This window comes from Geotrypetes seraphini, chromosome 8 (genome assembly GCF_902459505.1).
Source record: "Geotrypetes seraphini chromosome 8, aGeoSer1.1, whole genome shotgun sequence".
Classification (NCBI taxonomy): domain Eukaryota; kingdom Metazoa; phylum Chordata; class Amphibia; order Gymnophiona; family Dermophiidae; genus Geotrypetes; species Geotrypetes seraphini.
In genome coordinates this window covers 52,545,047-52,559,158 of record NC_047091.1, presented here as the reverse complement: position 1 = coordinate 52,559,158, position 14,112 = coordinate 52,545,047, and the positions used below count along the sequence as shown (strand labels likewise).

General features: G+C 42.2%; 1 protein-coding gene across 4 annotated transcripts in view; it reads right to left on the bottom strand.

The window, feature by feature from the left end:
• Positions 1–14,112, bottom strand: part of AKT2 (AKT serine/threonine kinase 2) — a 263,142-nt gene that overhangs the window by 39,724 nt on the left and 209,306 nt on the right. For all 4 annotated transcript variants that reach the window (XM_033954597.1, XM_033954601.1, XM_033954599.1 and 1 more), the window contains 4 exons: positions 10,540–10,608; positions 8,949–9,071; positions 6,662–6,790; positions 2,994–3,208 (listed from right to left, as the gene is read on the bottom strand). In XM_033954597.1, coding sequence (XP_033810488.1) covers positions 2,994–3,208; positions 6,662–6,790; positions 8,949–9,071; positions 10,540–10,608 — 536 coding nt within the window. The remainder of the gene's footprint in view (positions 1–2,993; positions 3,209–6,661; positions 6,791–8,948; positions 9,072–10,539; positions 10,609–14,112) is intronic.

The window sequence follows — 14,112 nt, the reverse complement described above, 5'->3', positions numbered from 1 at the left end:
ACGGAAGGAGTGCAAGATTACCAAAAAAAAAACTATTCAAAATTATAATTAAAAAAAAAAAAAAAAAAAAATCTCGTTGATGATATGTTGCTGTTTGTTGGTAAAGCCCAGGTCTCTCTCCTCCTTATCACTCAGTATATTTCCTCTTATGGCTCTTTTTCGGGACTCTATTAACTTTGGTAAATCTGAAGCGATGCCAGTGTCCTCGCCTTGTGCATCTAGACATCTGCCGGCCTTCCCCTTTCAGTGGGCGAGCTTAAATATCTTGGGATCTTTCTTAGTGCGGATTGGGCCCAGGAGGTGTATCAGAGTAATGTTGTACATAAGCTTACTCAGCTCCGTGACATCTGTCTTCGGTGGGGGGACCTTCCTCTGTCTCTTTCCGGGAGGATAGCCTTAGTTAAAATGATCTTATTACCTAAGATTCTGTACCCCTTACAGATGACTCCACTTTGGATCAAGGGGGAGGAGAAGCGGGCTTATAAGTCTTTTATCGGTTCCTTTATTTGGCATCACCAACGGGCACATATAAGTTACTGGAGGCTTACTCAGAGCAGGGCCCGGGAGGGCCTAGTGTTACCGGATCTCCGGTTGTATAATGTGGCCGCGCTGATGCGCTGAGTGCATGAGTTTTCCACCTCTAGCTCGCGGTTTGCCCCCATGGGTCTCTTTGACTTGTGGGTGGCTCCACACTGTGCAATTGCGTGTCTGGATATTTCTCGTTGGCGGAGACCTTGGGTGGGCTGTAATTCGCTGTGGTTGGACCCGCTGTGGCATGCCCTGTTCTGGTGGCGAAGGCGGATTGGGGGGCAGGATAACTGGGCCCTCCAATATATCTGTGGTAACCCGGAGTTCCCTCCGGGGGTTGGGGGGGCTTGAGGTGTGGAAGTGCGCTTTGGCTTGGGTCTCTGCTTAGGTCATCTCTGTCTCCCTACATCCGCCGGGGCCTTGACATTTCCTTCGTATGATGACCTCTGTCGCCACTGGTCTTTACCTATGCCCTTTTTTGCCTATTTACAATTATGCCATTTCTTTGAAGCGCGCCGTATGTGGAATACCTTGGGAGCTAGCTTCTTAAAAGTAGACCACCTTTTTCTATCTCTCCCTGCTTCTTTGAATGCTCTGTCCACTTGGTATGGGTTGGCCAGGGAGGAGCTGGTAGACTCTCAGTTACAGACTTTGGGCCTCTAAGTGGACCGTAGAGCTGGGGGAGCCCATTAGTGTTGAGGCCCTGGCTGCTTGCTTCTCCAATATAGCTAAAGGGGTCCGGAATGCTCAACTGCAGGAGATACAGTTCAAGCTGTTACACCATACATATTTCACCAGGGAATGGGGGAGGAAGGTGGGCCTCTGGGATTCAGATGAGTGTGTCAAGTGTAAGTGTATGAAAGGGACCCTAGTGCATATGATGATTGAGTGTCCGATGCTGAGTGCTTACTGGAATGGGGTGCTGGACTTTCTGGTTTGGATAGTGGGAGTGCCTTTCCAGTGGTCCTATCTGCTCCTTATGCTGGGCTCTGAGGGGGAGGTACTGGATCAAGGCTTGGAGACGGAGCATTGGTGATTTTTATATACTGCCCTGTTGGTTGCCAAACGGGGAGTGCTCCAGCTGTGGATGGATGAACTTGCCCTTGAGGTGCTGGGATGGCAGCGGTCCCTTGCAGAAGTGGCCCGCTGGGAACTTCGTAGTGCTAGGGGGGGATGTCATCTTCCCACTGCCTATGGGAGGAGACTTGCTGGAGGTCAGTTCATTGTGATAGCTAAATCTTTGTTCCCAATCACTCAGGAGGGGGGGGGGGGGGCTTGGTTATGTGTGGGTGTACTATTTCTGAGGGACTTTTTTTTCCTGTTTCTTCCTTCCTCAAAAAACTGGAAGGTACTGAACAGTATGTTTTCTGTATGTTATTTGTCACCGGCTTTCTACTCTCGGGTTGTTGGGGACTGGCCCTGGAGGGAGTACGTATGGGCTTTGGCATCGCTCTCTCTAGCTTGTCTGCTGTGTACTTTGTACTTGGTAATTTTGTCTTCACATCCTGACTGTGCATTGTTGCTTATTCTGTTTGTTCACTACTTTCTGTTCAATAAAAATTATTTCAAACAAACAAACAAAAAAAGATTACTCCGGAGCCTATCACCTCTTGATATAAAATATAACATTCCACATCAAACTCTCCCATATATTTACAAAAGAAAAGAAACATGCTCAATAGATCCCCATCTTACTTCATCTAAACTTCCTCAAACGATTTCCTCTACGTCTACTTGCATGCTCCTGCCTTCTGATATATATAATTATGTTACACGCCTGTTTGTTTACTCCTACTTCATGCTCTTGATGTAACTTCGCTGCATTCCTGCAGCCTCTCTTGTTGTAAACCATCTTGAACTGAAAGGTATGACGGGATATAAATAAACTTGCACAACACACAAGGTAATTTATGTCAGCTAAATAAACTACATCAAAAACCTACTCTGACAGAATAACTTAGATACTAGGGAGAGTAGGCATCACCTAAATTAATCAATCCTTTTATCAAAAACGAGCCTCAGAGCTACAGGCACGGCCTGAAACGCCAGAACCTCTGTATTCGGCTACACAGCTGACCTGCTATAATCATCGGCTCCTCTTACAGCCAGCACTTACCCAGGAAAAAACTCCACTCATGGGAGAAAAAACCCTGAGGTGTTGCTAGCAATAGAGACAAAATTAAACAAAAAGCACTGAACTCCCCATTATTATTATCTACCCACTTTCCCCATACACTCCCACCGTCCCTATCATATAGCAAAAATATATATTTCCATAATTGGGAGTGCAGGTAGACTAGCAGCCCTCGGGGATTTTATGTCTGTCTGCAAATCAAATGAGGTTTGGAAAGCATTTTGGGGTGGGAGGGCATTGGATGTCAACTGAACCTATTTGGTGTATCTTGAGTGTACATTACTCCATGCAGGACAAGGTTCAGTACCAGTGCTGCCTCCACCTGCCTCACCTCAATTTAGGGTCCTTTTTCAGCAGCCCTGCCAGTAGAGACTTAGCCTCAGGGCTCAAAGTACGAGGGAAGCGAATCTCCTCCATTAGGATCAACTCAAAGAGCCTCTCGTGGTCCTGGTTGTAGAAGGGCAGCCGACCACACATCATTTCATACATCACTACGCCTAGTCCCCACCAGTCCACAGCACGACCATAATCGTTGTCTTCCAGGACCTATAGTGAGTTCAAAGTAGGGGGAAATCCAGAACTGTAACATGAAATAGTCACATAAGACCTAGCAATCATGTGCAAGGTGCAAAAACTGCTTCACCTCTATACTGGTACTTTTCCAGTTGACATACATACAGATTAGTTTTAAACAGGCTAGAAATTTCACCACCCACATTCCTACCCCTTGAATAAATTAAGGTCATGATCACTGCAGACAGTCTTAGCAAACAGCAAAAGGAGCACAGCTTGGGCTTTATCGGCAAGATTGGCTCTGTATGCAGTAGCAGAGATTGACAACTGTTTATTATACTGCTGGCTGTAGCCCTGCTTTCCCCAAACAAGCACCCATGAGGGACTGCAGATTTATCTCTCCAACCCTCATCTCTCTTGCTGCCTATCTCTAACCCCTTCCCTGCAGCTTCTGGCTGGCTGTAGCCCTTCCCAAGCAAGTACTTGGAGGTGACCTCACTAGCCTTGCTACCTATTTAATAGGAACCCTCTCGGGGCAGTATGAGCCACCAGCACACAACATCATAAGAATTGACATACTGAGAAAGACCAAAGATTTCCAACAGTAGCCAACCAAGGTCCCAAGCACTTAGCTAAATCCCAAGTAGCAAAACAGATTCTATGCTGCTTAACCTAGGAATAAGAAGTGGATTTCCCCAAGCCATCTCAATAATGGCCTATGGACTTCTCTTTTAGGAAATTATCCAAACAAGCAGAACGTGCTCTTTGTGCACCTCTCAAGGGCACCTCCGTATTCTCACTACCTCACTTCTTGTATATTTCTTTTTCCTTCTCTGATCCTTTCCTTATGGCTCCAATTCATTTTCTGCTTCTCGTCCTCACTCTCCCCAATCTCACTCCTTTCCCTTCCCCTTTCCACAACACAAGTTCTAAATATCTTTCTCCTTTACCTATCCCTTTACTAGTCATTTTGTCATCTACCTTATTCTCTGCTCTCAAGCTCAAACAATCTCTTCCCTCCATTCATCCATCTCCCTTCTCTTTGAGCACCTCCCATCTTAATCATTGTTTTTTGCCTTAACCTCCTCATTTGACCTCAAGCTGTGCTCTACTACCCCCACTCACCGGTATGGCCACTGCCTTGATCTTGTCTTCTTTTCCAACTGATCTCTCTCTAACTTCTCTACCTCACTGCTCCCCATCTCTGATTACCATCTGATAAACTTAACAATTATTCCTCCTCCCCCTTATCCACTCACAATCATCAACAACGGGTTTTGAAATCTTCAAGTATGTTCTCAACTCTGTTTCACCTCTCTTCGCCTCCACTATGTTATCCAAGTCTGTCCATGAGACTGTCTCATTATACAACTCTATTCTTTCCTCTGGACACTTTTGTTCCCCCTGTTCTCCGCTCTGTCAGGCATACCAAACCTCAACCTTGGCTTGTTTCCAGTATCCAATACTTAAGTTCCTGTACCCACTGTGCCGAGTGCCTTTGGCTCAAATCTCGCACACATGCTGACTTCCTTCACTTTAAATTTATGCTGACCTCGTTTAATTCTGCTCTTACACTAGTCAAGCAAGACTACTACTACATCCAGCTAACTCCCTTTCTTCCAACTCCCCCTGTGTCTTTGCCATGCTGAACTTCCTCCTCAAAGCAGCCTCTCCTCGACTCCTCCAATAAATGTCTCCCCAGACGATGGCTGAATACTTCCATGACAAGGTTCTCAAGATCATCCTTGAATTCGCCATAAAGTTATATCCTTCTCCCCTTTGCACCATCCACTCTCTAACTTTCAAGCTCACACCATCCCTTCTTCTTTCATTCAAACAACTCAGGAAGCACCTGCCCATCCTCCCCTTGCCTGGTCCCACCTTCCTTCAACTACCACTGACTTTTCTTCCTTCTCTGAAATTACAGAGGAAGAAACCACACAACTTCTGACCTCAGCCAAGCCTACTACATGCCCCTCAGACCCTATTCCCACCTCTCTACTTGACCCCATCTCACATACTGTTATCCCTCTCGTCTGCCATATCCTCAACCTATCCATTTCCACTGCAACTGTCCCTGATGCCTTCAAACATGCGATGAATTAAGGCACGTCTCAAAGTATGCAGTGACCTACTCCTTCCGAGATCTAAGAGCTTTTACTGGATCATCACCCTTCTTGACCTGTCTGCTGCCTTTAATACTGTTAATCATTGCTTACTCCTTGATACACTGTCCTTGGATTCCGCAAATCTCTCCTGCTTTGCCTCTTACCTCTCCCAATGCACATTTCATTTATGTGCTGGTGGGTCCTCCTCTGCTGCTATCCCACTAGCTGTGGTGTGCCCCAGGGTTCTGTCTTAGGACCTCTTCTTTTCTCTATCTACACCTCCTTCCTTGGTGCCATGGCTTCCAGTATCGCCTATATGCTGATGACTCTCAGATCTACCTCTCTACACCCAAAATTTCACCTAAAGTCCAAGAAAAAGTCTCAGACTATTTGGCTGACATTGCTGCCTAGATGTCGCCATCTGAAACTAAATATGTCCAAGACTAAGCTGCTCCTGTTTCCTTCTAAACCCTCCGCTCTTCTCCTTCTGCTCTCCGTCTCTGTAAATAATACTTTATCATTCCAGTTTCCTCTGCTCGCAACCTTGGAGTCATCTTCAATTCTGACCTCTCATTTTCTACACACATCTAACAGACTGCTAAAGCCTGTCGCTTCTATCTCTACAATATCACCAAAATTCAGCCCTTCCTCTCTGAGCATAATAGTTGGATCCTTGTCCAGACTCTCATAACCTCATGCTTAGATTACTGTAATCTACTTCTAACTGGTCTCCCGCTGAACTGCCTTTCCCCTTGCAATCTGTACAAAACTGCTGCACGACTCATCTTCTACCAAGCTCATTACACTCACGTTACCCCTCTCCTTAAATCACTTCACTGGCTCCATATCTGCCTTTGCATACAGTTCAAACTGCTATTACTAACCTACAAATGTGCTCATTCTGCAACCCTTCAATTTCTCTTCTCCTTCCTTATACACCTCCTTGAGAACTCCGTTCCTCAGACAAGCTGCTTTTATCTGTATCCTTCTTCTCCACTGCCAATTTAGCTGCCCCATATGCCTGGAATAAACTACCTGAGTTCTTCCATCAAGCCCCTTCCCTTGTTTTAAAGCAGACTGAAAACCTATCTTTTTGATATAGCCTTCAATCCATAACCCTACTCCTCACCACCCTAGCCAGCATATTAACCATCCCTCCAAAATGTATCTCCCACCCTGTCCTATCTTTTTATATTGTAAACTCCTTTTAGCAGGAACTGTTTTCTTTGTGACTCTGTATAGCGCTGCGTAAGTCTGGTAGCACTATAGAAATAATTAATAGCTGTAATAATAACATTCTAAGAGCAGTCATTCATCCTGAAAAGTGAGTGTATGCTAGGAACCACCCACAGACTTTCTTTCCCATGTGATTTAATACCTCAGGGGCCAGGTACTCTGGGGTCCCACAGAACGTCCTCATGGTAGCACCATCGGTAATTCCTTCTTTGCAGAGTCCAAAGTCTGTGATCTTCACATGACCGTCTTTGTCCAGCATAAGATTCTCCAGCTGAAACAATGAATGGTGCAGGGAAAGTTAGCAAATGTTGCAATAGTTTATGGAGAAACAACAGCACACAATGTAGAGCTGTTCCAATGCAAGTCAATGGAAGCTGGTATCAATATTTTAAAACCAGGAACAGATTTGGGGACCATTGATAACTTTTTGTAATGATTAGACGCCTTTTTACACTGAAAGTACATTTATAATTAGGGGAAGGGGTGGTATATAGTTATATTAAGGATTTAATCAATAAGTATGAATGTAATGTTTATATGTTATTATTTAACTAGTCTTTAAGCCCATTACATTAACGGGTGCTAGAATAGATGTGTCTGTCTGTCTGTGTTTCTTTCTCTCTCTCTCCTTAGCCACTGTCTGTGTCCTTCTATCTTCCCCCCCCTCCCCAAGCAAAACTGTCTGCCCCCAGCACACCCCTCCACCCAAAGCAGCTCTCATTCCCTCTCCCTGACTGTCTATCCATGGCCCCCTTCTGTATTCACCCCAAAGCAAAGCTGTTTGCTCCCAGCACAGACCTCCCCCCCCAAAGCAGCCCCCTTTCCCTAACTGTCTCTCCAAGGCCCCTTCTGTCTTCCCCCCCACAGAAAAAGCTGTCTGTCCCCAGCACACTTCCCCCCCCAAAGCAGCCCCCTTTCCCTCTCACTGTCTCTCCATGACCCCTTCTGTCTTCCCTTAGTGCCCCCCGTGCCGCTTTCCATGTCCTTAATGTCCCATTCAATGTCCTTAGTGCCCTCAGTGCCTTCTTCCTATATCCTTAGTGCCCCCAGTGCCTCCTTCCCATGTCCTTAGTGCCCCCAGTGCCTCCTTCCAATGCCCCCCTCAATGTCTTTTAGACTTTGTTCCACCCACACCCTCCCCCCAAAGCCAGCCTGCCTGCCTCCCATCCCCCTGTGCAGTAGAACCTTTAATTTCTACCCCCCCATTCTCCCATACAGTAGAATTCGTCATTTGCAGCATGTTTCTATCTACCCCCCGCCCCCCCCCACGCCACTACCGCTGCCATGCAGCCGACCCCACTGACCCTCCCATCGTGAGACGAACACAAACCTCCGGCCTGCAGCAGCTCCACAGCACTCTACACTTTCCTCGGCAGTGAAAATCAAGACAGTAGAAGGTTAGAAGCAGAATGTTTACAGTGCTGTGGAGCTGCTGCAGGCCGGAGGTTTGTGTTCATCTGGCGGTGGGAGGGTTGGATGGTAGGCTCAACCCATCGGGCCGAATGGTAGCCGTGTAGACACCTCCTTGGGCAGCAAGGTTCAGACGCGCATCACCACGCGTTTTCGTCGACCCGAGGCTTCGGCGCCATCGACGGAGGGAAAGAGGCGCAAGACGCGAGCCGCTTCATCTTGTTTCTTCGGCAGCCGCCCCCTCCCCCGGAGCGACTCCGACCTCTACCGGGCCCTCCAGTAGCTCACACTCGCACATCCGTGCTCTCCCAGCAGGGAATTTTGAAAGCTGCGGCGCGAGGTGGAGAGCAGGGAGGCTGTGGTGACGTAAAACGCGTGCATGCGCACTCGTGTTTCCGCAACGGATCAGGGAACACGACTTTTGAGTGCGCATGCGCGGCCTAGCATTTTATTATATTAGATTACAATATCTGTGGGATGGGGGGGGGGGCGGTGGAGGGAGTAAATTTATGTTTTTAAGATGATAATAGGAAAAATTAAAGTGATGTTGTATAAATTAAATTGATGTAATATTGTTTACTTGATGTATGATGAAAAAATGAATAAAGAATTGGAAAAAAAAAAAACAGGAACAGTGAAATATTAAGAACACTTGCTGCCTTTTTAAAAATTCAGAACCTGCTTATAGCGAGCCGGAGCAGTGCTCTAGCAGCTAAACCCTGCATTTTTATTTTTCTCCTGAGGTGAGGTTTACACTATAATTAAAGAATAAAATGTTTTCTTTTGAGCTAGAATATTTATATCTCAGATGAAATTTCTATTTAAGATGTTTAGGAAATATGTCATTACATAATTATGATATAGATATATATATTTACTTATTGCCTTTTATCTTTTTGTTCATTTATTCCTCTCTCTTTGTCATAATTGTTTTTATTGTTCTTTGTTTTGAGATTTTATCTTGAAAACTGAATAAGAACTGCAAATAAATATAGACAAGACCTGGCCAACCCACATACCTTAATGTCTCTGTAGACAACATTTCTAGAGTGTAGGTACTCCAAAGCAGAGACAATCTCAGCACCATAGAAACGAGCGCGGTCCTCTGTGAAAACACGCTCTCGTGAGAGGTGAAAGAATAGCTAATCGTAAAAAAAGAGAAAAAGTCTGTAAACCAGCAACAAGTCAATCATTCACAACATTTCAAATGCTGAAGTTTAGCACCAATGGATCAAATACAAAGCAGCACATAAGCTAGGAAAGGCAAGATACCTAGTTACTTTTCTATCACAAGGAAATATAAAAATCTGAGGAATAATGAGCTGGAGACTTTTATTTTATTTTTTATACTATGCACCTTCAAGAACACAGCTCTTTTAATTTTTTTTTTTTTGCCAAAATGTAGGGTCTAGAGCACATCATGAAAATTTGTCACATCCTCCTTTCCATCAGTTGTACTCCTAGCCCTAGCTCTTCAGCCTATTGGAAGCTGCTTGTTTCAGGTTGAAAGGAGGATTTGGACATTTTTGAGAAATAGAAATAATGAAGAAATACTCTGCTAGATAACACTCTCAAAATTATTACAAAGTACATTTGCCTCAAATTTTATCTGCAATTATTCTGGCCTTATTGTAGAAGTTCTATTCATATTTTGGACATCTGAAATCTGTCATTAAAGACATCCATATTTCATGGAGGTTCAAATCCTGATTTTAGAAAGCCAGGATATGGATGCCTAAAACTGCAAGGTGTTCATAAGGTAAGAGGACGTAGTCTGGGCAGGACTATGAAGAGGTCAAAATATGGACATCCAACTCTGATTTCAGAAGAGAAAGGGTTGTCCATATCTAAAAGGCACATCCAGGTTACAGAAAGGTGCTCTATTGGAGGGAGGAAGGGAAGTCACAGTAGGTATTTTTATCTCTGGAGGGTTCAAGATTTCAAAAACAAAAAGAAAAATAAAGAGAGTTTCAAAAGGAATGAACTGGTGTCCTCTGGTTTTCTGCCTTAAGTTCTGCTGCTCTAACCATTAGATTACTCCTCCACATGGTCGTCTATGTGGCCATTTTATAAAACAGATGTTCTTATGCTGCCACAAAAATGTCTATGTCCCTTATGTTTCCCCGTTCATAGTTTGGATGTTTCAGGTTGTTAAATGGATGTTTATGCTGGACATAGCAAGTACTTGGAGGTCCATTTCTCATATATTTTAGAACATGCTGTTTGCTGGCAGATCCTGTTCTAAAATAAATTAGAAAAGGACATCTATTTATGATGTATTGACTTGGATGTCTTTATTCTTACTTGGATGTCCTTTCTAAAATCTGTCTCTCTATGTTCAGCTTATTTTTCCTACAAAACGTATATTTAAAAAAAATTGTGCATAACTAAATTGCTCCATCTGGCTAAATGTCTACCAGATGAAAATGCTGAGCACAGAAAAAAAATACAATCTGCAACTGCCTCATTAAACACAAAAGCTTATTTGTGACGCAATGCAGTCATGTTTCTGTTAGTGCATCTCTTGACAGAAGGCTCTGCAGTATCTGGAAGACAATGAAAAAGAAAAAATAAGGATTTGAGGTACTCCTCCTGTTCCCTAATACCTACCTCTCCTCCATTAGCATACTCCATAACGAAACACAGACGATCAATGGTCTGAAATGCATATTTCAGTGCCTGTAAATTAAAAAACAAACATTATTCAGAAGTTAAAATAACTTTTGCGAAAGCAATAAAGAAATCATTCTACATACTGCTCAGCTACTGAAGAGCTGCAATTAAAGAAGTTCAACCTGTGCTCTATACTAATATAACAAAGTTATATATCTATATTAGGTGTTCTCCAAGGACAGCAGGATATATAATCTTACAAGTGGATGATATAGGGGAGTGGCTTGGACACGCAAGCAAATGGTCGGGTGACAGACGGGCTCCGTGTCAAACAAGCTCTTATTTCAAAATAAAAAGCTCCAATACCGATATTTTGCTGAAAAAAGCTGTGGTTTGTAAGAAAATGGCATCGGGTAAACAAAATAAAAACGATGCAGGAGCCGGAGGATCGGGTACAAGCAGTAATAAACGATCAAAGCAGGAACCAGGGACACCTTCAAAAGTACCGTTGCCTTCAGAAGGAGATCAAGATATGATGGCAGAAATAAAACAGATCAAAGATATCGTACTGGAAATCAAAAAACAACTTCAAAAGGCAATTGATGATGTTGCCACGCTTACAAAAAGAGTTGATCTAATTGATAACAAAATAACACACTTGGAAGAAAAATCGGAAGAGGTACATGCTGAAGTTATGCAAAACAAAAAAGCCTGGAAAGAGATGGAAATAATAAAGAGAGATCTGGAAGACTGTTTGAATAGAGAAAAAAGAAATAATTTAAGGATCATTGGGATGCCGGAAGGAGTGGAAAAAAATGATCCCATTACTTTCTTAGAACAATTCCTTCCAAAGATACTGCCTTTAAAGTCCAAGGTGCCTCTTGAAATCGAAAGAGCGCACAGAATACCGGGACAAAAAACAACCACACAAAAAGGTCCAAGAACTTTTATTTTTAAATTATTACGATATCAACATGTTGTTGAAATATGTCAGCTGGCTAAAGAAAACAAAAATCTAAGATGTCAGGATGCACGTATACATATTGTACCAGATTTCGCCAGAGAAACTGCCCTAAAAAGAAAACAACTACTTGATTTAAGACCTCAACTACGAGCACTAGGGGCTAAATATGGACTTCTCTACCCAGCGGTGATGAAAGTAACTTTAGGAAATAAAACACAGAACTTCACTGATTCAAAAAAATTAGCAGAATACCTTGAACAATGTGAACAACCAATGACTTCTTAAGTGAAAAATTAGGAATATTTCAAAGTATTTCAATAAGACTGATTTGGTATCAAATACTTTTCACTTTGATTTATTTCATTCTAAGTTAATTTTTACTACAGAGGAATTCTGAAAAATATATAAAAGTGAATACACCGTTTAGAATGCTGGAATTTTCAACTTACTTTAAAAAACAACGATGATTACAATCACGAGCATGGAACGGACTCGGAGTGCATGCAAACACGTCAATGGCTGAATGACGTGGAGGGAAGACGAAGCATTGACTTACCTAGAAGATTCTATATGTATGCGAGACTGGAAGATAGACTGGGACAGCCTTTTAGAAGATATCCCTCAACGCCATTGCATCTCTATTCTCAAAGGGAAGTAAAAAAAATAAAAAAAAGAAAAAAAGAAAAGTGCGCTAGAAATACAGTAGTCGCTGAGTCAATGATAAAAATCTGCGCGAAGACAGGAAGTCTTTCTCCTTAATAAATGATCGCACCGGAAATGAAGAAGATTGGTTGCTTCTATGTTTTACGTCTACGGAGAGTGAGAAGGGAGCTCGAGAAGGAAGTTGAAAATAAAGCGTTCATGTTATTAGAAGAAAACGGATGTAAAGACTCTTATATATAAGAACATATATAGAATAAAATAAACGGTTATATAGGGAAAACTAATATTTTATTTTTAAAGAAATATATTAATTGAGTGATTTAGGAAATATATTTGACCCATTTTATTGCAGATATTAGTTTTTAATAGGATAAAAGAGAAAGGTCAATTGATATATCTCTTGAAGATTCTGTATGATTGATTTGGAAATACAAATAAGTATGATAGTGGGAATGAGTTATAAAAATTTTTATTTATGTTTTATTTTTAAATATTTTCTTATTTTAGAATTTTTGGAGAAATGATTTTTATGAATGGAATTAAAAATGCATGTGAAGATTGATTTAAGTTAATTAAAAGATTCTTATATCTATGGAATATATATAGAGTGATTGATTTAAAAATATGAGTATATATGATTGTGAAAATGAATAGAAAAGAAAACAAAGATATAGAAATTTTAAATTCTATTAGCAATGTTATGTTATGTTATTAATATGGAGTAATAATTACAAAATTATAATTTTTTAGCTTGTGATGGAGTAATGTCAGACCTGATCTATTTTGCGTTTCCAAGTGTTCGTATATGTATGGGGTGGGGAGGGAGGGAATGGGTGGGTATTAAACTTTAAGGGTTTGGGTAAAGTAGGCAATTCTTTGAATTATCTTATATATGGGAAAATGGAGTTCATAAAGAATATTGAAGATGAGATTGTTATATTACAAATTATATTAGTACATGATGGATCTTAAGATAATATCTTTAAACGTTAATGGTCTCAATCACCCGATTAAAAGAAAAAAGGCATTATTATTTTTAAAAAGACAAAACGCTGATATATGCTGCATACAAGAGACCCATCTGTCAAATAATGAATCTATAAAGCTAAAAGGTGATTGGGTCAAACAATGTTATTTTTCTTCGGCAATAGGAAAAAAAGCTGGTGTTGCTATATTAATAAATAAAAAATGTTCTGCTTCATTTAAATTTAACCAACAACAACACACTCCTAATTTGCCAAACAAATCCTAAACTAGAAAAAACAAGGAAGGCAACCAAGTCACATCAAGGTCTGTGAGGGGGAAGCTCAAAGTGCCTAACTTGGCTCACAACTTGCAAACCAAATATAGTGTAATGTGTCAAAGAACATGTCACATTATATGATGTTATAGGGCGCTCTCAGTGTGAACCCTCAGTGATAGGAGCACAGCTCCGACACTTCACTTCTGGGCTTTTCAAGGCCATAAGCCTCCACCCGCACACCATCATCGAGCGCCCTGTGTGTGCAGAAATCAAACCAATCAACAATCAAAGTGAGTAAATAAAACTCAACACAAGCAATCTGAGCGACCCCCACACAAACCCTGCCAGCCAAACCCCCTCAAAAAACTCACACAAAATCACAAACAAAGTCAAAAACCATACCAAAAAGTGAAAAACATGTCCAAAAGAAACAATACTTATCCAAAACTGTCACACAAACGGAAAAACCACGCCAGGAGGAGAGGTTCAACCGCGCTGGTTTCGGGAGGAGCCCTTCTTCAGGAACCTGGCCTCCAACAGAACACAAGCAGAGAGGAAGGCTGGAGGGCGGGGTGCCCGGGAGGGAGAGCACCCCGGCTAAAACAGATCCACAGGTGACATCATACACGAACCAACCAATCATACAGTGCCAGCACTCAACACAATCAGCACCACAGAAAAGAGAAGGAGAAGAGGGAGG